The sequence below is a fragment of the Calypte anna genome, chromosome 4A, assembly GCF_003957555.1.
Source record: "Calypte anna isolate BGI_N300 chromosome 4A, bCalAnn1_v1.p, whole genome shotgun sequence".
Taxonomy (NCBI): Eukaryota; Metazoa; Chordata; class Aves; order Apodiformes; family Trochilidae; genus Calypte; species Calypte anna.
The window spans coordinates 7,228,435-7,254,749 of record NC_044248.1 but is presented as its reverse complement, the minus strand read 5'-3'; the positions used below and the strand labels follow the sequence as shown (position 1 = coordinate 7,254,749).

General features: G+C 36.5%; 1 protein-coding gene across 7 annotated transcripts in view; it reads left to right on the top strand.

Annotated features, from left to right (window-relative positions):
* LCORL (ligand dependent nuclear receptor corepressor like) overlaps positions 1-26,315 on the top strand; it is a 66,896-nt gene that overhangs the window by 30,118 nt on the left and 10,463 nt on the right. For 3 of the 7 annotated variants that reach the window (XM_030449869.1, XM_030449871.1, XM_030449872.1), the window contains 3 exons: positions 4,886-5,140; positions 12,294-12,384; positions 21,321-26,197. In XM_030449869.1, the coding sequence (XP_030305729.1) occupies positions 4,886-5,140; positions 12,294-12,384; positions 21,321-26,197 (5,223 nt within the window). Of the gene's footprint in view, positions 1-4,885; positions 5,141-12,293; positions 12,385-13,791; positions 15,346-21,320; positions 26,198-26,315 lie in introns of those variants that run through there. The other 4 variants (XM_030449873.1, XM_030449874.1, XM_030449876.1 and 1 more) reach the window with 4 other exon arrangements.

Sequence of the window (26,315 nt, the reverse complement as noted above, 5' to 3'; positions counted from 1 at the left end):
CTTAGGTATTTAATTTTCTTACCTTTGTAGAAGGAAGATTAAGACTTTTACTAGGAAAGTCCCAAGTCTGTTTTCTGAATGCTTGCAGGTTTTTGAGAAGTTAACAATTTTCTGGGTTACTAGTGGGTCCACAGTGTTCTTGGAAGCATTTTTACTATACAATAGTTGTGACCTCTAAGCACAAATGAAAAAGCTTTCTCTGTAAGCTTTTGAAATTCTTTGTTTCTAGGTATCTGACTCGTCTCCGAAAATATTATCATTCTTAACTCTGATTTCTTACACCATACTGTATACCTGCATTTAACACTGAGCTCTCCTGTTCTTTGCTTAGTTACAGCCCAGAGAAATACAAGTGTCTTGAGCTATTTATCCTTCTTGGGCTGTGTATCTACCATTTGGCAAACCTGTGAAAATGTAATCCTGTACACACCATTTCAGACTACAAAAAGGTGTTACTTTCTGAGGTACTACTTCTGAGGTTTGGAGATAGGCACACTACTTGATAAAATACCTGCAGTTCATTTTATCAATAGTCTTAAGAAATATGATTTCTTTTCAAAACCTGAAAGACTTTCTCTAAGAACTGAAATTCTGTCACAGCTTGTGCAGTAAGCTTGTATTGCATCCTTGCTGTCCCTTTTCTTCCTCAAGTCCATCAGGAAAGAATGTTTAGCAGGATTTCAGCTGCTTTCTTAAGAAAGTAAAGCATACTATTTGTGTTAATTGACTGCCAGTGTTACTATCTTCACTTCTGCATTTCTTGGTCATTTTCAACTATGTTTGTCAAAATCCTTAGGAGAGATGACTGTGTACAGACTAACGAAAGTTACCAGTCAGAGTAGAGAAAGGAAAAACCTGGAATGTTTACAGGAACAGAAAGCTAGGGGTAGTGGCCCTTACTCCTGCTGTTTGCTGCCATGATGCATGGGGCAGAATAAATTTCTGTGTTTAACTTACTGGTGATCTGACAGTTTATGGGTAGAACTAAGAATATTAGAATCATAGGATCATCAAGATCATCAAGTCCAACCGCCAGTCCTACACCACCATAACCACTGAACCATCCCCTGAAGTGCCACATCTACCTGTTTTGTCAGTCAGCACCCACAGGTCCCTCTCTGCTGGGCAGAGACACTTTTAATTCCATGTCAATTGTCTTGCCAAGCTATCAGTTAAATTTGTTTAGTTAATCTGTGCATTGCAGTCTAATGAGAACACGTACTGTTAATGTACAGAATGTTTAATATGGATTTGGATAGTTAAAAGGTGGTGCAGTATATAAACTGAAGAAGTCTTAATCCTAAATAAATCATTGCAATTAGTCATAATTACCCATCCTTATTACTGCCACCTTTTGCATTCTGACTGTAATCTTGACAATCACAGCAAGGTAGATATCAGATTATATCACATAAATGTCTCATTTAGCTGTCTCTTATCCTAATAATATCAAGATGTCCACTGTGATGTGAGAGAAACTAGAGGAACATCAGGTAGCTTTCAGTCCAAATCCTTGGAGATTTGTTCTGCTGGGTCTGAAACAGAGTGTATGTAAATACATGATCCATGGAGTAAGCAGAGCTGCCCTGTGTTGTAAATCAACTGTGTAAAAAACAAAAGTTTAAACAGATGTAGGCATGTAGATGTAAGACTCTGTGTGTAGCTAAAAAATCACAACTCCTAATAAAACATCCTAGAATAAAAACATTTTAGGTCATAAAAAGTATATCTGGTGCCATCTGCTGATAATAATTAAGAAATATCTGGTAGCTCGGGCACCTAATACTTTTCTTACCTCAAAATATGTTAGAGTGCATTTTAAAAATTGATAACTTGTTACACATTTCCCACGTGTATTGAAACTTCACCATGAATTTAAGATTACAAGTCCCTACATGTTTTCATTTCATACTTGTGTAACAATGCAGATTTACAGCCACTGAATGGAGGTAATTAGACTTTAATACACTTCAAGTGCTGCATTTTTACATTATTAGAAAAAATTATTATTATAAAATTATTAGTAAAAAATTAAAACTACTACTGAAGAAACTATTGTAAGAGCAAAAAAATTCATCTTGTATTATTCTAAATAAGTCAACAGATTACTTCGTTGCTAATGGAAAAGTGGCTTTTTCCTGCATGTGTCTAAAAGCAATTCATATTTGAATGTTACCAGTGTGAACAGTCTAAAATGGAATAGAAAGGCAATAGAAAGAAACTTGGCAGGTCTGAAGGAGTTTTGTCTTGGAGTTTTGTAATAATTGATGCTGGGGATGGTTAATGAACAGCTTATCCCAGTAATGCTTTTGTGCTGCTGTGCTTTCCAGCTAGGTGTTTCCTGAGCCCTATTTTTTGCTTTTTAAAGGCATGGATCATACCAAGATGTAAGATAACTATCATCCCATTTACACTGATGGTCACCTACTCTCCAAAAATTATCTAAGTTGTTATTTCTTGCATGCACAGAAAATGATTTCTCTGTATAAGCAGAGTCATTCCAGACCAGATATTTGGTAGACTATTCACTGGTGATGATGCTTTATATATTTAATTTTGTATGAGTTTCTTTGATTGCTAGTGGCTAGATTTCTTGTTTGCTTGTGTTTGTTTTAGTGGTTCATTTTTTAATTTTTAAGCTAAGGTATTTCTCAGTAGTTTTCTTTTGCTACCCTGTCATGAAAATCCTTACTTTTGTTCCTAGATAATTCAGTTTTTCAGTTCCATATCTTAACTTTCCTTGTTCTCTTGTTATTTTTGCATACGCATTATCATTTTACACCTGTTGCCTTACTGCTTCAATATCTTCTGGTGATTTTCTTTCCTTTTACATGTGTCTCTAAGATGATAAAATGCCAGTTGACCATTTATTTGATTCATTATTTAGAAACTGGGAAATATCAATAAACAAAGAATATCCTTTCCTGAGTGTTCCATGGTGAGAGAGAGATTTTTCTTTGTAGATACCCTCCATCATTCAAGATTTCATCACATACCTCTTGTCTAGAAATTTTGGTAGAGATCTGGCTGAAAGATGGTCAGAAGACAGAGCTTCAGCCATAAGCAGACTTGTTTTGTCATTCCTTGCATAAAGTCTCTTGAAGCCAAGATGTCTACTGTATACTCAGTCCTCAGAAATGTTGGAGCTTCACCTTTTCATGTGAAGCATTACTAAAAAGCCAACCAAAAGGTGTTGAGAAGAGCATCTGCACAATCAGCTGCCCACTCCTGTGCATCAGACAGTAGATCACATAAATGCATGTATGTAATTCCTTGCAATACTCCGGTTAAAATGGATTCTCAAATTGGGTTATGTTTTGAATAAACGTGAAGCAACACAGAAAAGTCTTCTACATGTTGATCTTAAGCTTGAACAGCATTCTGTAATCTGTCTCAGTGGGCATTCACTTTCTGGTGGATGGGTAGAATTTCAGTGCTGTAAAATGCTCAAGCAAATATGCTGTGATCCCACAAACAACCCATTAGGAAATCTGCACTTTGCAAACAAAACCCAGTCCAGTCCTCTCAGTTTCTCCACTTCCATGAAACAAAACTTAATTTATCATCTGTTTTCTCAATTTCAGACTAATTAAAGTATCCCAGTCACTACCACTATGTCTTGGGGTTTCTTCTTCTGTGTCACGTTCACAGTTACATTAAATCTTTAATTCCCTGTCCCTTTGAAATCTGTTCCACTCATTACCTATGAACTCAAGGATGGGCAGTGGATACTGGGATAGGGAAGGATATTTTTGTGTTCATAGAATTGAAAGAAAGAAGGAAGAGTAGGTTAGTGAAACGATTACTGCTACTGCCACTTTAAGAAACAGCATAGATCTTCCAGCAGGGCAGTTGTCTTTGGTATTGCATTGATGAGTAACAGCTTGCTTTACGTGAGTTTCTTAATTACATTGATACTTATTCTAAGTTATATCTATTTTATTGATTCTTCTGGTGCTTCTGTTAATACCAGAATTCTTTTTTCACTGACTCAGAAATGTAGTTTCATCTACACTTGTTAATAAGAGGTTTAATGTTTCTAGCTGACAGCTAATATTAAAGTCAATTATTGTTAATCTATTTTTATTTTTGTGTGTTTTAAAATGAAATGCTTCTTTCTGTGAGAGAAAAAAAAGAAAGTACTGTTACATACAGAGCCACAATAGGTACAGCAGGAAATAAAGCTTTTCTCCCAAATGTTTTCATTGGTAGCACTTTGAAAATGTACTGGAAGTGTCCTGAAAATCCTCTAAGATTTTACAATAAAATTTTACAACTTTTTTGTAAAATTCAGTTGCTAGTGTTGCTGCAGTTTGTGGGACATTGCAAGTAGCATCAAACAACTTTTGACATTGCAATTAGATAATGTCTGCCATGTAGGTGAAACAAATTTTTTCTTATTTTTTTAGAGCAAAAGTCCAACTGTTCTGTTATGAAAAGGACTTTATATAAATCTGCTTTAATTGTGTTACAATGGTTCTTTAAAAGTAACTTGTGTTAACTCACAGCTTTATTTAGCTTTCATTGTTTTTATTCCAAGTGCTTTGTTCTCAAAACTGAAAATGAACAGTCTGCAAATGAGGATTCAACTTATTTAACAACAATTATTTGACTCTCATACTTGCATTACTTACCTACTCTCACAGTTTAACTTCATGCTATGACAGATAAAAATTCCTGATACGTGCTAAACACGTCCTTCCAAGTGACCTTCAGTCAGGAATGCTCTTAAGCAAAACTTAAACTTCTAAATTAATGTATTCCTTACACGTATACTTAGTACATACATTTATTGTGTTTATAGGAAGTATTAATTTAATGAGAAGTAATTGATTTTGGCTTTTTTCTGCATCAGTTGCCTATTTTGTTGTTTTTTTATTCCTAGATCTTCCTCAGAACTGTGATCCTAACATTCCCCTAGTTGCTCAGGAATTAATGAAAAAAATGATCCGTCAGTTTGCGATTGAGTACATTTCAAAAAGTAGCAAAATTCAAGAGAACAGAAATGGTTCATCCTTTGAACCAAGTCTGATATGTAAAAGTATCCAAATGAACCAAACGGAAAACTCCCTTCAGGAAGAACAGGATAGCCCTCTAGACCTCACTGTGAATCGAACTCAAGAACAGAATACTCAGCAAGGTAATCTTCTATATTTATTTATCTTTGCCTTATTATTTGGGGTTTTTTTGTAAAAGAAATAAATGCCTCTGTGTCAAATGCCTGTATGTTTTGTCTTTCCAAAGTAGTAATTGGTATATAGGCAAAAAATGTATTATCCTATGCAGATACAAGGACCCATGTTAACCCAATAAATAATCATAGAATCACAGAATTGGCTGGGTTGGAAGGGACCTCAGAGATCATCAAGTCCAACCCTTGAACCACTGTTGCGGTTGCTAGACCATGGCACTGAGTGCCACATCCAGTCTCTTTTGAAATATCTCCAGACACGGAGAATCCACCACTTCCCTGGGCAGCCCATTCCAATGTCTGATCACCCTCTCCAGAAAGAAATTCTTTCTAATATCCAACCTAAACCTCCCCTGGCACAACTTGAGACCCTGCCCTCTTGTCTTGTTGAAAGTTGTCTGGGAAAAGAGACCAATCCCCCCCTGGCTCCAACCTCCTTTCAGGGAGTTGTAGAGAGTGATGAGGTCTCCCCTGAGCCTCCTCTTCTCCAGGCTGAACACCCCCAGCTCCCTCAGCCTCTCCTCATAGGGTCTGTGCTCAAGTCCCTTCACCAGCCTGGTTGCCCTCCTTTGGACCTGCTCCAGGACCTCAATATCCTTCCTGAACTGGGGCACCCAGAACTGGACACGGGACTTGAGCTGTGGCCTCACCAGCGCTGAGTACAGGGGCAGATTCACTTCCTTGGACCTGCTGGCAACACTACTGCAGAGCAAAGGGAAAAGGCTACCTGTATGTCATGTACAGTACTAAAAAAAGCTAAAAGAAGGTGGAACTGCAGAACTAAGTTTTTCTTAAAATGCACTTCAGTCAGAATGGAAGCAGATTTTGTATGTGGTAGGTAAAGTAGGATTGCATCCAATTAAAGGTTAAAGAAAAATCAAACATTTTCCTTTAAGCACAGGAAAAAAGTTATAAGAGAACTGTAAAAACAAAACAACAAAAAAATCACCCCCACCAAAACCAACAAAAAGAAAACTTCTGGAAACATTTTTTGTGTGATGTCAGCAGATAAATTTTACACAAGCACTCAGAAATTAAAATATTTAAGCTGGTATTGGAATTTCTTCCTTTAGAATATTATGTCACCTCATTTATGGCTGTCACAGGTAGCACTGGTTCAAGATTTTTTTTTAAAGAAATGGCCCTTAAGGAGATTTCTTAGAAAAGATAAAGGAATTTCAGAGAGCAAAGGTCATTCTGTATGTGTCAGCCTTTGGACACTGATTCTTTAAAAACAGACTGGTCAGAATGATGAAAAGAGAAGATTAATTTGGGAGGAAATTGCTGTACTTCATGGCTTAATCATTATAGATCACTGCAACTGTCTTAACTGAGAGTAAAGCTAAAAAAAGGAAAATGAAGTCTCTGTCATTCATGAATAATTTCTTTGCCCTGAGGAATATTGCTATCCAAAACTGATAACAGTGTAATCAATCTCAAGGGTGTTTGGGACTTTGAACTTAACTTGGATTAGCACCAATTTTCAGGAATAGTTGTGACTGAGATGTGCAACTGAAAGCAGGGGCAAAAACCAGCTTTTCCCTTTTACAGATACAAGGACCCATGTTAACCCAATAAATAATACTGCAGAGCAAAGGGAAAAGGGTACCTGTATGTCATGTACAGTACTAAAAAAGCTAAAAGAAGGTCAAACTGCAGAACTAAGTTTTTTTTAAAATGCACTTCAGTCAGAATGGAAGCAGATTTTGTATGGGGATACTTAACAGTGCAGTCTTTAATTAGGTGATGCATCCTTTGGCTGGGGAAGGAATGGAGGGTGTGAGGAATTCTGACATGGATTTACATTGCTAACCCTAACTATTCTAGACTAAATTTTAAACATCCCCTCTCTGTGACAGCAGAAGCATTAGGAGATGGTGGAGTTCCTGCTTTTATTCCATTTGGGCAGCAGAAACCAGTTCATTCCTGGGTCTAAGTTAGTGCAGATTAGATTTTGAGAAAATATCTGTTGTGCTTTGACTCTGCTATGGATAAATTACAGATTTAAGGATTCATGATTGGCCGGGTTGAAGCAGGTTTCTTTTGCAAGGGTGATAAAAGCACTTTGCTGATATCAAGCACTACAGCCTGTTGCTTACTTCAACACTTCTTTAAAAAGAGTAGCTACTTGAAAATGTCCCTGAGAGAGCAAATTCTCCAAATATAGGTTCCCAAATAAATCTTTGAAGAACAGAATGGAATGCAGAGAGTGAATGGGGCAGGGATGAGAATTAAGTTCTGTTGTGCCACACTCAGCTCTTTGAAAATCCATTGATCTGTTGTCTGAAGTAGTCCCAAAGCATCAGAACTCCAGATCTGACACCCTTGTGTATTAGGCTTATTTGGCAAGGTTTTGGAGAGGGCTGCAGAAGTGGCATCTTTGAGAAGAGGTTACACACAGCCCTGCAACAGGCCAAGGAGTAGCACATCAGTGAGGTTTATGGTGCCTCTGTGAAAATAGACATGAGAGAGTTGATCTCAAGCTGCTAAGTAAAGTGATTTACAAGAGCCAGAAGTATAAACTCTAAAAATAAATAATCTGAGAAGACTGCTAGGTTAGCTACACAAGCTTACTCTTGTTGCTGGATCTTCTAGGAACAATGATAGTGTGTAAGCATAGCAGAAAAATGCAAGAGAATTAGCATAAATTTCCATGTTTCATTGTTCCAGCATAGACTGGAAGACATCAGAAGATACTTGGCAATGCATGATAGTTTGCTGCATGAACTTTTATGGCTACCCTTCAGCTTTGTCATTGTTCTTGGCTATTATTGAAGAACTAAGAAAAATAAGGATACCCTAACTCAAAAAATGTTTCAGTGGTTTAAAATAGCATTTTATTATCCAGTTGAACAGTGTACATGTGATTTTAGCAAAATTTCTGGGAAGATAAAGATTTCTGAATAGTGGCCCAGAATTTGGAAACAATAATTCTTGAACAATAACTTCATATCTCTTGAAAACACACACTGAAGGTAGTGTGGCAACTGGGATCACACTGTCTGCAGCCACTTAACTGCAGCTTCAGAGCTACTGTAAGAATTCCAAACACCTACAAAAATAACTTTTTATTATACTGTCCATACCATATGCAGTGGAGAAAATTCTATGCTTTTTGAAAGTACATGAGTACGAAAGTATCTTCCTAAAGTTAAATTGTATGAGCTGTAAATATATTCAAGAGAGAGTTTAATATTTCTGTATGAAAATATCACTCTAAAACAGTACATTTTGGAAAGGAGTTCCTGTCTTCCTTGGCTGCCGTGGTGGCTGACAGACAACTTCTTGTCAGACCCTGACTTGCTTCACCTCAGTGATAGAGGAGAAAATGGGAAGAACAGGAAAGAGAGTTCAGGAGTTTAGGACTTAGTCACTGCCTACTGTTTGCTGGGCAAAAAAGCCTCCAATTGGAGATAATTAAATTACTGAATATTAAAATAAAGTTATTAGTTAAAGATAGTGGAAACAAAAGAGACATTACAGCCACTGCCTTTCCTTCTCCCTTTCCCAGACTCAGATTTGCTCCAGATTCCCTTGTAACAACCACCACCCCTCTGGTGTCTTTTCTCTGCCATTGAGGTTCCCTCTGGTTTCTCTTTATTTTAGTTCCCCTTTTCTCTCTCCATCTGGTACTTTTTGTTGGTTTTTAAATATATTTTCTTAGTGGTTCTGCCCAAATGTCTGCTGAGCTCAGCTGTGCCCTGTTTGCTGGAACCAGGTAGAACCATCTGTGGCAGGCTCAGGGCAGCTCTTGGCCTTTCCTCTCTGATGCTACCAAGACCTTGCCATTGACACCCAGTATAGAGCCCCATATACTGTTCATCATTTTATGATGAAAAAGGGGCTAGTTGAAGCAATAGTTCTGAGTTTAAAAAAAAGTGTTCTCATTGGCAGTTCACTAAAAACATTATTTCCATGTGCAGCAGCACAGAAAACAGCCAGCAAAAGGCAAGACATCATCAGGAAAGGTACTGAAGAGAAGACAGTGTTGTTTCGTGGCTATGACAAACCTTATCAAGGGTTTACCCCACAGTACAATGGATACAGTAAAGGAGGAGCTGTTATTTACTAAATGTCACAGCATTAAAACATAGGCAGGGGGTGCTGAAACTTTTAAGAAGGGAAAAGATGGATGCAGGACAGCTTTTGTACACCAGTTTGTGGATGCTGTGACAGAAGGTTGTGGAGATGGACAGTGTGATTTGGTTTCAAAAAGGACCTTGAGTGGCTTGATAGAAATAATACAGAATTCTGTTTTGGTTTAAAAAAAAAAAAAAACCACAACTATTCTTACCTTGCAAGTAGCAGGTTTTCAAGGTTTGTTGCCCACCTGTAGTAATGGGTAGCTCTTTGGAAACTTTTCTTGTACCTAAAGAACCAAAGTGAATGTCTCTGCTGTATAAATATTCATACATTTATTTCGTTAGGTAGCATTTCGTTATTTCTTAAAGCCTTATGGCAAATGCTCTCACTTTCCTACCAATTATAGGTGATCCTTTCTTACAATAATTGATCCTATTACAAAGTGGGAATATCTACCAAAACGAGGAGCTACTGAGTATTCTTAATGAGCCTTTGTGACTTGCCAGCCTTTTTTCATCAATTTTCATGGGGTTTTGTGTTTTGCTTTTTAGTTTGAGTGAAACCACTGAAAAAAGTGATTTCACACATGACACTGGTGTGTGGTAACAAATCTGACTTTGTATTTATATGAAATTTCTTTCATGGCTCTTTCCCTTTTTTTATGACACCATCTTCCTATGAAGTGTTGTCTTCAGGGAGGTGTCATTATACTTAATGAATACATTTCCTATTTGCCCATGTTGGAAGAAGAAATTCTTTTGAACCTGAAATGACTCTTCAGTTTTGCTTAAACTCTAGAGGCAAAATCTATCAAATCTATCTAATTTTTTGTTTCAGGAGCCTGCGTTTTCAGTACTGTTTTTGTTGGTTTTTTTTAAAGTAATTCTTCAATGTATTGGTGGCCTTGTCTCAAAGCCACTTCTGAAAGACTGGAAATGAAAATTCTTTTGGCTCAATTTCATTCTGGAATCTTGCAAGAATCTTTGAGTTTTGTTGCTTTGTTTTTCTGGTTTTTTTTCCCCTAAAAATCTACTTAGCTTCAATTTTAGTTTTTTTAATTGAATTGAGAGGTGATTAGCTTTTCATAACTTGATGAGCTGTGAAATTTGAAGTAGCTGTTTCTCCGGTGACTTTGTCCAGTGATTTATTCTAAACTTTTTTTATCATAGTGCCTATGAATATCAACTGAAGATGGAGAAACTGTTGTGAAAGGGAACACACAAACACTTCAGAAAGGGAAGGGTACTCTGTGTGACTGACAGAACACAACAGGTGAAACCTGTCTGTTGTGCAGGACTCAGGGACATTGCAAGCTTAAGTATCTGGGATACCTTACAGCTGGGCAGGCCAGACAGCCTCTCTAGGATATTTTTGTACTGGTTTTAATTGGCTTTTCCTTCTGGAATATCACTTCTTAGAAAGGCTAATTAGTTCTTCCTTTAACTTAGGGTTAAGGAAGGCTTTGAGAAGAATATAGTTAGGAGAAGAGGAGCATCTTTGAGAAGTGGCATAGTTGAGTATTTTTTCCCTTTATGCTGACTTAGGAGGCTCCTTTGCTCTTTTTACCCTTCTTCAGGTAATACAAAATAGGTGAGAAAAAGAGTAAAGATCGTTAAAACAGTCTAAAATAAATAGATGGATGTGATTATTACATAAAACTCTATTTCTTTGCAGTATTGGTGTAAAGGAGAGTTACCCCAAATCTTTCAGCCTTGTTATTTAGTTACTCAGCTGGTGCTTCATGTCTGCATCTGATGGTGTGGGAAAATACATGCAGATGATTGGTGCTTTAGCATCAATATGCAGTGACATGAAATGACTCTAATGTAAAAGGGTTAGCAGTTTTTTTGTAGAGTTAAATGTTGAAACTCAGATTGGATTCACAGAGCTCAGGCACACAAATCATCTCAAGTGTGAAACAGAGAGCCGAGGAAGAAAGGTATGGAATTAAATATATACAGGGGATTTATCTATTAATTTTACTTGGAATTAAAAAAAAATTAAACTAGGAGTAGTAGTTTGGGTGGTAATTAGTTTCTTTAATTGTCAATATTCTTAATGACTGATTTGTGAAAAATACTTTTTTCTGTTTCAGTATTTAATAGACCTCAACAGCTGACTATAAATCTTTAACATTTGTCAGTGACTTAACAGAACAGACTCCCACCCCAGTTTAGGTCTTTCCATTTCTTGAGTTTCATTATTACATATGTGTGGGCTGGGGAGGTGCAGTATATATAGTTAGAACCTTTAATGACATAACTCTTGTCTGCTTAAAACTGTTTTGGGCTCATGCTCTTTTCTGAGTTACTGGGGTGCTGATTTCTTGTCTGGTCTCAGAATCACAGAATTCTCAGGGTTGGAAGGGACCCCCTGCCATGAGCAGGGACACCTCCTGCTAGATGAGGTTGTTCAGAGCCTCATCCAGCCCTAAAACTTCCACAGATGAGGCTTCAGCCACCTCCCTGGGCAAACCTGTTCAGTGTCTCACAGCTCACCTTTTCCTAAGGTGACCCGTAGGTGACCCTTCTCTGAGTAGGAGCTTGGTCTAGAGACTTCCTGAGATGCCCAGTGGCTGGAATTCTCCTGTAAGCCTCTTCCCTTCTGTCAGTTTTAACCTCAGTATAGGGCTGGTTTGTTAACACTATGCAAATATGGATTTAGAAATAATAATGTCAAGTGCATTGCTTTGTTTGCCTTGAGAGTAACAAGTACAATATATATGAATATATGATTTTAGGAAAGCAGTCACGTTTCCTGTTTAAGACAGATTCTTCTTTAGAGGAATCTGCTATTATTTCTGAAGGAGTTGATTTGTAACAAGACTTTTAACAATTAAGAAAAACCAAGGTATATGGTCATTTTCTGACAGCTGACATTGTTAAAGGAATAAAATATCAGAAATATTACAAAATAAAAAGTGGCTGCTTAAATTGTGCCATGTGCACAAACTTCAACTAATGAAATTTCTGAGATGCTCCTTAAACAACTGCTATCACCACCACTTGTTCTTTGCCAGGGGATGGAGTGCTAGATCTCTCTACAAAGAAAAGCGCAAGGTTGGAAGAACCAAGATATGACCCGTTGTGTTCTGAAAACTCAGTGTCTGGGTAAGCAACATTTAGGACTCTCTTTGGCTTAAGTAAAAGACAATCCAGGTTTCTCTTCTCTGAAGTCAGGTTCTGTGTTCATAACATATTTGTATATACTGACACACACATGTAGTTCCTATTTTCCTTTTGAAAGAATTTTTGTCACTCATTAGTGTGTGTCTATGTATATATCATATGTTTCATTTGTCTTTTTTCCTTTTTTTTTTGTTTTTCTGTTTAAAGAAAAGTTATCAGAACAATCACCAAACTTTAGTTCATGTTACTAAAAATGAACTGAAAATTAATTACATAAAAATAAAAGCAGTAGGCTAGTAGAAGGAAATGTAACGATATTATTTTGGAGTTTATATAGGAAACTTCAATTTTGGACAAAAAAGCCTATGTTAATATTTAGATTTAAAACATTCTTCAACTAACATGAACAAGTTAAATAACAATTATCTGTAATGTTCCTTAATGAGAGAGAGCAAGCGCGCGCGAGAGAGAGAGCTCTTAATCATAGTACTTACATCATGGTTCTGACTATGGTGTGTGGTGGCAAATGGTTAAATTTCTTTATTCAGCACGAAAGCATTCTTGTACCTGCTGAAAGCTGCCACAAAATGCATTGTTTTGTTGGATTTTGTTACGATCTTGGCATCCTCCAATCCACTAGCCATAGCAGGACCCTTTTTGTCACCTGTACCTCTTAGCAAATAACTTATTACAAACAGGGCTACAGTAGCAGCATTGGAATGATGTAAAATTGCATTTTCTTAATTTGCTGATACGTAGAAGTTTTAAAACGACTATGGCTTTGTAATCAGAGAGCTGCAAGTAGTGGCTAGAAGTTTAGAAGTGTGTTTTATTTTGCCCAAATGGACTTGATTGTTAAGCACAGCACCTTATCTTGTTGTAGAAAACTTAGTTTTGTGTAAGTCTGGGCTGTCTGTGTGTAGTTACATACTTATTGCTGCAAATTTTCTATGAGGGGGTTGACTCTTTTATTACTTGTTTAGCGGTAACGTCACGTTTCTACTAACAAAAACTCCTTCAGGATTTGGGTATTTAATGGAACGTTAATTGTATAATTAAAATTATTATACCAGTGTTGCTCTGCAAGCATGTGAACAAGGGGATATAGCAAGCGCATGAGAATATTATCAAATACTGAGCTAGGATAAAAAGTTCTTGGAAGGGCTGCTGTAGAAGCCACCGTTTGATTTTTTGACGCGCTGTCCTACCAGAACTGTAACATTTTGCTAGGATAATCATTTAACTACCACAGCTCAAAGGCTTAAAAGTATCAGAAGCAGTGATGTTACCGAAGCAAGGAGTATAATAAAGGAGTGGACCCTTCCCTTCCATAGCTGTGTGAGAGTCTCTCATACATCAGTTTACCATCGTTTCATTCCATCCATCCAGGAGACTACACAGACACAGAGAGGACTATGTGGAAAGAAGTGCTGAGTTTGCAGATGGTTTGCTCTCAAAAGCTTTGAAAGACATTCAGTCTGGAGCACTGGACATAAATAAAGCAGGCATACTTTATGGCATACCTCAAAAAACTTTACTTCTCCACTTAGAAGCCTTACCAGCAGGAAAGCCTGCACCTTTTAAAAACAAAACTCGAGATTTCAATGATAGTTATTCATTTAAAGACAGTAAAGAAACTTGTGCAGTCCTACAAAAAGTAGCCTTGTGGGCAAGAGCTCAAGCAGAGCGCACAGAAAAAAGTAAACTCAGTCTACTTGAAACCTCAGAATTAAAATTCCCAACAGCTTCCAGTTACCTCCACCAGTTAACTCTACAGAGAATGGTCACTCAGTTTAAAGAAAAAAGTGAAAATCTACAATATGAAACTTCAAGTCCTACTGTACAATTAAAAATTCCTCAGCTAAGAATAAGTTCTGTGTCCAAACCACAGTCTGATACTGCTGGTCTTCTGGATGTTATGTACCACGTTTCTAAAACCTCCTCAGTCTTAGAAGGATCAGCTCTTCAAAAATTGAAAAATATACTCCCTAAACAGAACAAAATTGAATGTTCTGGACCTGTAACTCACTCAAGTGTTGACTCCTACTTTCTGCATGGGGACCTCTCTCCTTTGTGTCTTAATGCTAAGAATGGGACAGTAGATGGAACCTCAGAAAATACAGAAGATAGTTTGGATCGTAAAGATAATAAGCAACCAAGAAAAAAACGTGGCCGCTATCGGCAGTACGATCATGAAATAATGGAAGAAGCAATTGCAATGGTAATGAGTGGGAAAATGAGTGTTTCCAAAGCACAAGGAATTTATGGGGTACCTCACAGCACTTTAGAATATAAAGTAAAAGAAAGATCTGGAACGTTGAAGACTCCGCCGAAGAAGAAGCTCCGATTACCAGATACTGGTTTATTTAATATGACAGATTCAGGGACTGGCAGCTGCAAAACCAGTAGCAAGCCTGTGTAGAGTAATTGTTAGCTAATTGTTGTGTGTGTGTGTATGTATGTCTGTATACACACACTGTGTGAGAAATACATATGCTCACTCTATGACAGAAGACGTGAAATTATACAGTTCAAAAACCACATACATGCCTTTTGAAAAATAGATTTATTCAGGGTTTTCACTGTGGACAGAATTATAGAGTTGCTCACTTAATTCTGATAGTGTGTATTTAATATAATCCTTGTATAAATAGGTGAAAAGATTCAGGTTTTATTTAGTAGTCAATAGCATAAAGATGTTTTGGGAAAACAAGTATTTGTCATGTGAAGCATAACTTTTAATTGGTGAAGAACCACTCTACCCATCCAATAATCCATCTGATTATGGAAATACACAACCAAGGGTTAGCAGACTTTTATATTTCACAGAATACTTGCAATAAATTGTAAGTAACTCAGATGATACAAATCAAGGGATTTTTTTAAAAAAAGCTAGTTCCTTACAGGGAAGTGGATTTGTGAAGTATTTGTAGGATATAGTACATTCTGTGAAAGAAAAAAGTTCATCGTTACTTAAATATCCAATACAAGTAAGAAAAACATTTCATTACTAAAAATGTGTGTTTAGCAGGCATAAACTGCATTTTTTATCATTTTAAGAAAATTTTGTTGTTGGTTTAGAAAGAAATTGGTGTTTACAAAGTGTACACTTATGAAACCTGAGAAATTACTGTAGTTATAGAAATATTAAATATTAAATAAGATGGAATACTAAGAGCATAAAATAATTTAAACTTTAACATAATTTTCCTTTTTAGTTCGAAAAATAAGGTAACTTGTAAGGTTTAAGAAGAAAGTTGGAATGCAACTTAGAGCATGTTGATAAAGTGCACAGAATGAGCTTGAGAATGGTTTGGGTTTGTTTGAGTTTTTTGTTTAAACGTGCTGGTTAGTTGATGTTATGACTACTTAAAATTTATTTAAGGATTGTGTCACACTCCTATTGAAAAACCTCACTGTAACTGTAATGTATTTGCTGCTGTGACATTTCAGAACATTCTCAGTTTCTCAAAATGAATACCAAGTTACATTATCATTTTGCTAATAACCAAATTTGCAGTTCAGGGTCTTGATAGAAATACAAATATTAAACGGTGAAGCTGTTTTAAACTTTCAATAATATAAATTCTTTATAAATTTGGTAGTTAGAAGTTAGGCAGTTCACTTTAAATACGTAACTTTTAATAGAATTTAAGGGAGACCAATTACCTTCATATTGCAGTTTTTACATGAATTTCAAAGTATTTGCATTGGACTTTATATCATACTTAATTTTTTTTGTGTGATATCACAAATTATATGTCTACATAAGAAGAATAGAGGCTTGCTTCATACACTCAATACTGAACATCAATGCCCTTTTCCTCTGAAAATGTATTTTTTTCTGTGTGCATCTAATTTGGCATAGAACAAAAAACCTTTTATTCAGTTTATGCACATGCATACAGTTTTTTCCCCACTTAAATTTGCATGTGTGTAGCTTAGTTATAAAAATGTAAATGGGACATTAGATACATATGGGCCGCATCAGCTAATTTGATTTTTAGATAAACTTGCCACTAAGTTCAGTTGAAAGCAGACTGCAATATTGGTGGCAAAATCCAGCCCATCTTTCTAAATGCTACTAAAAAAATAACAACTCCCCTCTTAAAGCAGATTAATCCTGTGAAACTGCATAACCAGTGTCTCAGTTCTTTGGTCTCTCAGATCTATGCTGAATCTTTTTCAGTGATTAAGGTTTACTTGCATATTACAGAATGAATCCTTTTTTAAAGCAGAACTGTACCTGATAACAAGGAGATCACCAAACAGCATATGTCAGGGTCATCTTTCATTTTAAAATAATTAAGCCATATTTTTTCAGGGCCAGAAGGATTAATTTCTGAATAAATCCCCACTGAAAGATGAAGTTGAAAAATCCTTAAATGTTTCAAGATCTGTCTTTGTACAGTTTTACTTGCAAAGATTTGGGCTTCAGTACATTGCCTAATGCTTGTACAATAGTGATGTTTTCTACTCCTCAGACAATGTTATAAACTTGAGTCAGAAGTTTATATGGAAGGCAAGCTACAGTACACTTTTTATATCATTTAAAAGATGACCTGACCAAAAAAATAACAGGATTCATAAAATCAGGGATCATTTTACTATTGACTTAACAGTACTCAGTAGTTTTGTATGTAATATTATAATTAATTTTCAACATTTTAGTACTTGTATTTATTTTTTGGTCAGAAATAGTATATTAAAATATTTTTTGATAGTTTATAGATAATACTCAACCTGTAAGTGTTTAAAGGAACAGAATTATTTGTTTCTAATTATTAGGCTAACCTTTGATTACACAACTAAGGAAAGGCAGGGAAATATGTAGATTCTCCTTCCCCAACCCCTATGTATTCCATTAAATGTCATTTAAATTACCCGTTTTGAACTGTTTTTATAAATTCAGTTACCAGTCACTATTTAGTAATTGACAATTTCTGAAAATTCCTCTTTCAGCAGAATTTTAAATGAAGGTGAAAGCAAAGCCCTACATGCTTTCTACTTATTTGAATGTTTCTCAAGTATTTTATATTAAAAAACAGTGCCTCTGTTTTTAGAACTACTGCTCAGTAAAGCTGTTTAAACCATTTCTGGTAGCTAATGACAATTTTATATTAAATTGTATATTAACTTTAGTGAGACTGATTTTTTTAGTTGTTTACAGTACAAATACTTGTATTTGTTTTTTAATTGCAGTATTTCCATTGTCGCAGTAATTTAGTAAAACTCTGTGGCTGCCTTGATTTTTGACAGATTTTTTTTGTTAACAACTGATTTTTAGGCAATTAGTTATATTTATGCATAAATCAATTGCACTATAATTCATGAATTATTTATTACAATATTTTCTAATGAATTCCATGTATTTGTCTTGTGTTGTAAATGTACTGTAATTCTGTTTCTTCTTTGTGTTGTTATATTCCTAAATCTGATTGTATGAATTTAATTGTTTAGTTAACGTGTTTCTACGTTGTAATTTGTAGTAAAGCACTTCAATGCTTTTGCACATAAATTTACAACACTGATGTGTGATTGATTTGCTCATTCAGTAAAAAAACAAAAAAAACAAGAAAGAAAGAAAACCAAAAGCTGTACACTGACTTATTTGACTTACTCCTGAGGCACAAGTTCATTAGCAGTGGCATAAGACCAAGAACTGTACAAATTAAGCACATGACTAATTAACTGTGAGAATCTTATATATCAGAAAGAGCAGGTTTAAGGGAGGAGGGTTTCTTACAATTTATCCTTGACATTTATATGAGAAGAAAGTCATAAAACTAATTTTATAAGTTACATCCTTTAGTTTGCAGCTAAAAATTACCTATCCCATTATGATGAGAGAGAGCTTGTTTGGAGGGGTTTATTAGTAAAGTCAGAAAACTAACACTGCTGTAAGACAGATTTATATTTCTATAGTAGTTCTTTGCTGTTCTTATGAGTACTTGAAAGTATGTTCTGTTTCCAGTTTTGGTCCTGTCCCCAGTCTGCAAAGAAGTTGCTAGGTTGATCTGTCTTGTCTGTGGCTGGGATGACAGAGGATAGAATGCTAGGGAAGGAAATCTTTTTGGAGTCCTCTGATAGAGCTCTTTCCTAGTTTTTTGTTTTGATCTGTGAAGGAGGCATAGGTTTATTTTCTTATATACTTAAAACAATACCCTGAAAGACTTGATACTTCATCCTGTCACATCTCTGCCTTTTCACCTATTTGGGGCTCCAGTCAATCTCCACTCCATGGTGTTAACTGCCCTTGCCCTCCAGCAGGGAGGTGATGCCACCCCCTGCTTTACTGCTGTCTTCTGAGATGTTGTGCACAAAAGGTACTGGGGGAGCAGTGAGTATTGATCCTCTCAACCCCTCCAATTTCCTACCCACTCTCTCTGGTCTTCTGTTGTTTCATTTGTAGGAAGTCTTAAGACTGTTCCCTGAAGGAAGTTCACAACTGTGAGAGTGATAATTCTTCCTTCTATGAGACTGTTTAAGCCTTTTATATGAGGACCAGACAACACAAATTTAAATGGCTTATAGGAAGGAATTACAGGAAATTGAAATATAATTCTCTAATTGTATTGAAAAGTTACTAGAAATAAGTTTGTTTAAATATATTCACATTTCTACAGAGAGACAAGTTAAAGAAAATGTGTTGCTTTCAGCTGTTTGTAGAGTAAGCTCTGTACCCAAAGGTGACCAAGTCAGGGGTTCATGGAGTTTCATAGACTTGGAAGATCATTTGGGGTGTGGTTATTATTGCAATAGAGTAGATGAAATTTTGTCTGCTTTAGAAACTAACAAAAGCAGATTATAGATGTTACACAAGGGTAGATAACAGGGAAAGAAAATTATATTGGAAGAATGTCCAATATGTCTGTGGTAACCAGGGTATTACTTTATGCAGCAGGGTGATCTCTGCATAGCAAAATCAGAGCAGTTTAGAGGCCTTTGGAAATTCCAGTTTCTTCCAGCAGTGCACATATTATTAATAATAATTATGGTACAGGCTACAGTTAAAGCTCTGCTGTAAGACTCTGTTAGACCTTGTTAGTCAGGACACATACATCTGCCTAGAGATTTAGTCTAAACAGCTTGGACTTATAGCCAACTTTCTAGCAAATTTGTACTTAAGTTGACTGATTTTTCAAACTAAATATTGAAGGCTTAGTGCCATGTTTGGTTTTTTTCTCTCTACTCTTTCAGAACACTAAAGTAATGGTGGTGGGGAGGGAAATTAGAGTGAAATTTTTATCCAGCATTGTATTGCTAGAACAAACTTGGTTTTCACAGGTGTAGGGCTACATCTCAACAGCTCAGGATTCCTGAGTTTGGACTAACACTTGAACTCTTAGTGTAGTGGCATTTCAAAAACAGTTCAATCCTGACAATATGTCCTTGAATAATACTGGTTTTACTGTAGAATGCAAGTGAAAAGAGGATTTTTTTCCTTTGTAAGACTTCAGTTATTTCAGTTTAAACATAATCACAGTTTTTTATGAGTATCATCTAGATGCTTGATATTTAACATGTGCTCTTTCATGCTAAATATCACAGGAGAAGGAAAAAACATAAGGAGTTATTAATCATAGTTGGCTGGTTTTAAGCTCTAAATTTTAAAATCCACGTGGGACAACAAAAATTCCTATTTGTATGGATAGCTTCTAGTAAGAACCTGAAACTTAAAGTTACTATTAATGATAATAATGGGTATGAGCTAATTCATGAATAGCTGACTTCATATAAATACAGCACATTAAGTTTTAAATATGTTTGCTCCTTGATCACTAAAGTTGTAAACCAAATAAAAATGAAATTTTTCCAAAATGCAGGAGATAATCATAGGGCACAAAGTTAGTGTCATGTTCAGAGTTTGGTGATGTGTTTAAACAATACATACTTTTCTAAAACAGAATTCTTTTAACTTTTTCTGCTCGTGCAATTGGTTTCAGTAAAACATTTGAATTGGGTGTTAACTATCAATAGTTGCTATCCAGCATACGAATTTTGTATTTAGATGAAGAAATATCTGTATTAATTTCTACCATGGAAAATTTTCAGCTTTTCAGTTTAAGTGATTGATTAGGTAAGTAGTGACATTAGTTTTAATAATTTTTAAGAGTTTAATTAAATAGTTAAGGTAGTTTCGTATAAGTTATTTTATTTTGAGTTAATATCTTGGGAAAAATTGTTCAGAAGTCCTCCTTGGATATGGGCCTACCCATTAATTGAGACTTAAAGGATATTAAGTTTTGTCACAAAAATTATTTATTCCAGTGGTGATTATCTCTGTTTAATGAAGCAATCCATGTGTGAGCACACACGTGTGTGTGTAATATATTGCAGTGAAGAGACTGGGATGCACCACTGCAATTTATTTAAAAACTAAAAGGGAAACTTTTATCTACCAAGAACAGTAACAAGTGACCCTTTTCCCCCTCTTCTGTTAGCCTATTAAGTGCACTTTAAAAAGAAATGCATAAATGAATAATAAATCTCTTGGAGGATCTTTAAAGAGCATCCTGAAGAACATTCAGTGGTATAGTTATATCTTAGGGTGGGATTCAGGAGAGATGGATCCATTCTTGCCTCTGCTGCAGCCTTGACTTGTGACCTTAGGCAAGTCATTTACCTTCCCATGCCTCAGTTGTGAAAGGAGACTGATACTGAGCTGCCAGGCTGATGCTGAGGTTTTGTTCCTGCCTTTTTTTTTTTTTTTTTTTTTTTTAATGGTAGGACTCTTAACTGCTGTAGATAAGATGCACATCATTGCTAGTGACACTTGGAAGTATGAATAGTGCAAGTAGAACACAACTGTTTGGTAAACTTGAGGGATTTAGGCTTGAGTTTAACCATTATAGCAAACATTAGATATGGTGTTTTACTGTAATTTATATTTTGTTTTGATTTGTTTTCATTTTCAGTTCAAGCTCAACAACTGATGCAAATTCAGAGGAAACAGCTAATTTGGAAAAAGGAAAATCAACATTAAGCAAAGTTTTGGAGTCTTTTTGTTCATATCACTGGCAACAGGCTTTGGCTATGTTAAAATTCTTAATACAAGATGAAAATGTTCCTCTTGTTTGCAGTTGCAAGCAAACCCATTTTGTCCACTCTGAAACTTCCAGTTCCCTTTCTGAAGAGGATGTCCACATTTCATTTTGCAATTGCAATGGACATGTGCTGACAAAAAGGTGCTGTTTACAAAATGAAAGACCAAACACTTGTTTACCACCTCTGTCTGTCTGTGTTAAAGATTTCCATTCTTTGTCATGCCAAGCTGTAGCAATTGGATGTATTACAACAATGGTGAACAAAACCTGTAGTTCTCATAAGTACTGTGCTGAACAATGGCAAAATTATAACAGACATTCTGTGAAAGCAGCAGCCTGTACGTACTCACCTAAGGACTGTGAGCTCTTGAACACTGTTAAAAATTCAAGTAGGTCTCGCAGCCCATCACCACCTCCCCTGTCACCTGTACAGTGTAAAGAATTTGAATCAACAGAAGGATCAGTTATAGATTTTCCAGCTTTAGACAATAACAAGCCTGAAGTATCCATCAACCAGCCTCCATCCCTCCTGCCAGCTGAAGGAAGCAAAGGAGAATTTGAATCTGATGGTAAAACGTGTGGAGGAAAAGAGGCCACGTATTCAGATGGAGCATTGCTATCAACAGACCAAGGAAGTCACGATTATTATATAAATTCTGAGAAGGCTGAGAAAGGGGAACATTCTGCCATTTTTCAAGACTTAATGGACCGTATTAACGAAAAGTTAAAATCAATAGACACTACAGATATAGCAACAAATCTTGTAAAACTGTCTAGCAGTGATAGGGCACCAGAAAACGATGTCAAAGTAGGAGACTTCATAACCTCTCTTTTGCATAATGCTAAGGCGAGTGATTACAGCTTTATGGAATTACTTCACCAACATGAGAAACAAATGGAAAATAAAATTATCCAAACGAGGTTTCGCAAGCGTCAGGAAACTTTATTTGCAACTTACAATTCTCCTGATTCACCATTCATCCGGAGACAGTCTTTGCAGATCAAGAGAGAGCTTGCAAGCCTTGATGAAACTCTGGTAAGGAAGAGGCCGATTTCTGAGAGAAATGCAAAGAAATCTACCAAAAAGAATGATAAAATATATCCAAATAAAAGACACAGTTTTACTGTCATAGAAGATGAGGCTTTGCAACAACTCGAAAGTAACCCATGTGTGAATTGCCAAACCAAACCAATGTGCTTTCCAGTACACCAAACAGAGTCTTTCAAACTACCTCTTACTAATTTTCAAGCTAGCTCTGGCTTTCTAGTTCTCTCAGAAAACAGTGCTATTGCAGCTAGCCAGCTGAAACTCACAAAAACACAGAGAGATTGTGCAAGCATAGAAGACACTGATCAGATTCACCTGAAGGATGAGAGCAATGGAGTCTTGGGAAGAACTAAACGTAACATTGTGCCTCCTGGATGGTACTCTGTGTATGTAACGAACAACATTGTGTTTAGAAAGTCACCCAATGCAAAAAAGTCTTTAGAAAGTTTGGAAAAAATGAAAATAAAGAAAGATGTTCATGCTGAAACATGCAGTGACATAAACATAAGCAGAATTGTGAGGGACACAAACCTGCAAGTTGTTGTAGAGCGTTTAGAAGATACAATAAACTTAGCCAGAAAGACTAACAGCTCGTTCCTGGATAGCTACAAAATAAGCCAAAAATTAAAAGATAACGTTTATGAACAGATTATGAACCCATCTGCTGTCAGAGGCTTACCTTCCACTCTGAGTGACATAGGATGCCCAGGACAAAGCTTCTTTTCACAGCCACATGTGCCAAGCAGCAGTAAAACCAAAACTCTGTGTGTGACAGCAAAGAAACAAATGGTTATAGATCAAGAAATGAACCAGGGCCTTCTGAAATCTCTGACCTTTGATTCATCCAGTTCAACATCCAGAATTGGGGACTTGCATTCCACTTCTGAAGCTGGGGAGATCTCCTCTCCTTTACACTACTCAAGTCCTATTAAGCTGATGTTTGTCTCAGAGGTTAATAGTAGTGAAGGAGTCAAATACACTTTGACATCTGCAGCTGCATCTTCTAAAGGAAGCACAGATATTTGTTTCTTCCAGGGGCACACAAACACTTTGCTAGACAAACAGGCCACAGGAAACCTTTCCCATGCAATGTGTGTAAAAGATTTTGATTGCAGTGAAAATGGTCCCAAGGAGGAGTCAGGTTGTGTTTATGCTGAAGCAATTACAAGCTCTTGTCCAGTTGGTCAAAGTAACTTAAGTGACTCGAAACAAAATGAGGAAGCTGTGGAGAAAGCGGGCAGTAACAGTGAATTGGTTTTAAAAAGAAAACCTGGTAGACCAAAGAAAATAGGTCCTCAAGTTGTTAAACAGGTTAAGAGACCTATTGGGCGGCCTCCAAAACCAAAAATAGATGTGACTGAAGGCACAGAACGTAGACTTGAACTTAACAGCGATGGTAAAAGTGCCAAATCTGATGCAGCAACAATGGAAGAAGTTAACAGCAACAAAAACATTACTGTGACAGTTGTTTTTGGAAGGTCAAGAAGAACCAAGAGACATGTCTGTGAAGGTAATCAAAATGTCATCAGTATTCTGCCCACACAACACATTGATTCTAATTTTACCAATGACCCCAGCAAAGCAAGGCACGATTCAGAAACTGAAAATGCTTTGACTGAAATAGTAAAAGCTTTGCAGAAGTCTTCTACTGAAAACGTGGTCTCTGGTTATGACTATGTCAGACCCATCAAGGGCAAGCTGGCATCACCACATCCTTGCAGCAATATCATACGGCCCATTAAACCCTTAACCACCATCAGGAAACCTGGGAGGCCAGCAAAAGTCAAAATATCTGGCATATCAGTGACTTTTAACAGAGTTTCACCTCAGGAAAGGAAAGTGAGTATCAGCAACTGTTTGCCTCCTTTACACCAGCAGAATGTGTTAGAAAAAACCATCCCACAGGAGAGAAAAAACCAACAGTGTAACAATGTGGGTCAAGCAAAGAGCACGCAGAAGGATTTGAGAGAGGAGGGATCCAACAGTGTTATTGCAGCTGTGTCAAGAAAGCGTGAAATTCCTTTGAGACATTCTGCTAGAGATAAAAAACCCTCACTGCATTTTTTACATTCATTAGCATCTTCTAGTGCATTTACTTGTAGAAGTGCCTTACTCCATAAATCTTACAAACTTCATTTGAAAAAAGCGAAAGACCGGAAGGATAAACACAGGCAATCAAACCAGAGCACAGCATCCAAAGATACCTCTGAGCTGAGAAATTCAGGACATGCAAAAAAGGATCTTAAGGATGGTGAATTTGGGCCCATTAATGATGTGTCATCAGATCCCATTTTTTCATCTAATCCCTCTCTCAGGTGGTGGGCTACCTCCACTTCAAGTGACACTTTGTTGGAAGAATTAAATAATAGATTTGAACAGATAACTAATACCTGGCTGCGAGTTGGGGGAAGTGAGTTTGATAAATGTGTACGTGAAAAAAGGGATCCCGTTGAACAAGAGTGTAATACTGACATGTCAGACCCTCTAGACTCTTGCCTCGTAGAATTTGAAACATCACCCATAAAAATGCTTTTTCAGAAAAAGTGTAACATGAATGAACTCTGCACCTGGTTCATGCAAACTACAGAAACACAGTCTCTCTCTCTAGTGAGAAAGGCAAATGCTCGCAATCCTCTAGAAGTAGTTAGTACCAGAGAGGGAAAGATGGAAACCAAGCAGTCTGATCTTAGTACTTGCCCTTTCAGAAAGCACTTTAAAAAGTTTGCACTATCCTCTCCTTCAAAACCAGCAGGGAAGTTACAAATGCTACGTAACATGGTGAGGTCTCCAGTCTTAAGCATGAAAAGTAACTTCACGTTAGCCAGGTTAAAAAGAAATGAATTTAAGAAGTTACAGCGTGATAGGTGGGGACAAGCAAAAAAGCTCTATAACCAGGTTCCTGGAGGCTGGAGATCAAAAAAGAAAAATTTACAGTTCTTTTGCCAAAGTCAGTTGTTCAAAAGTATGAGTGTGGAAAGCAGTGATGAAATGCCCAAGCTCCAGGAAAAAAATGCAGTAGAAATTCAGCCCACTCAGACTTTGGTAGAATCTCAGAGTAGCCTCTTGCCAGCTGAAAATGAAGCCAGAGATGCATTTGTTCAACAGATGATGGGAGCTTCTGACTTTAACCCACATCCTGGTTTAGCAAATATACTTAAGTCACATGCAGAGAAAAATGGAACATTTTGCTGCCAACAAAACGTTAGAAAAGAACAAAGCCAAGATAAACTGTTTCAGAATACTGGGAAAGCCAAAACCTTTAAAGATTGCAGGATATTTCTGAGAAAAATCAAGCATATTGAGCAGCACAACTCATTTAAGTTAAATAATGCCATTTATTCTCCTGAGGCTGTTGAAAGCAATCAGACCTATATGGAAGAAAAAAGACACCTTCTTTTAAGGTCCCATTCTACAAAGCAAAATACATTAAAGAAACAAGAAAATGGAATGGAAACATCTAAAGGATCTAATTCTCCTAAAGTGACTGAAAGACTGGATGACCAGTTTCACAGCAGGAAATTAAGTAGTAGTAGTGTAAACCATGATGATAATCTTGTTGGCAGTTCTGAAGTTCTTATCAGAATAAACAAAAGAAAAAGTCCACAATGGGAGACCACTGATACAAATATAAGAAAAAGGCATAAGAGACAATCATGCAGTAGTGGACAAATGGCAACTTATTACCCAAAGTACCAAGTAGGTAAGTTCCTGTTCCCCCCTTCATCTTAAAATTGCAGTCTTAAGGAATTGGAGAAGCCAAACACCACCTTAGATTTTTTCTTTCTTTCTTTCTTTCTTTTTTCTTTTTTTTTTTTTAA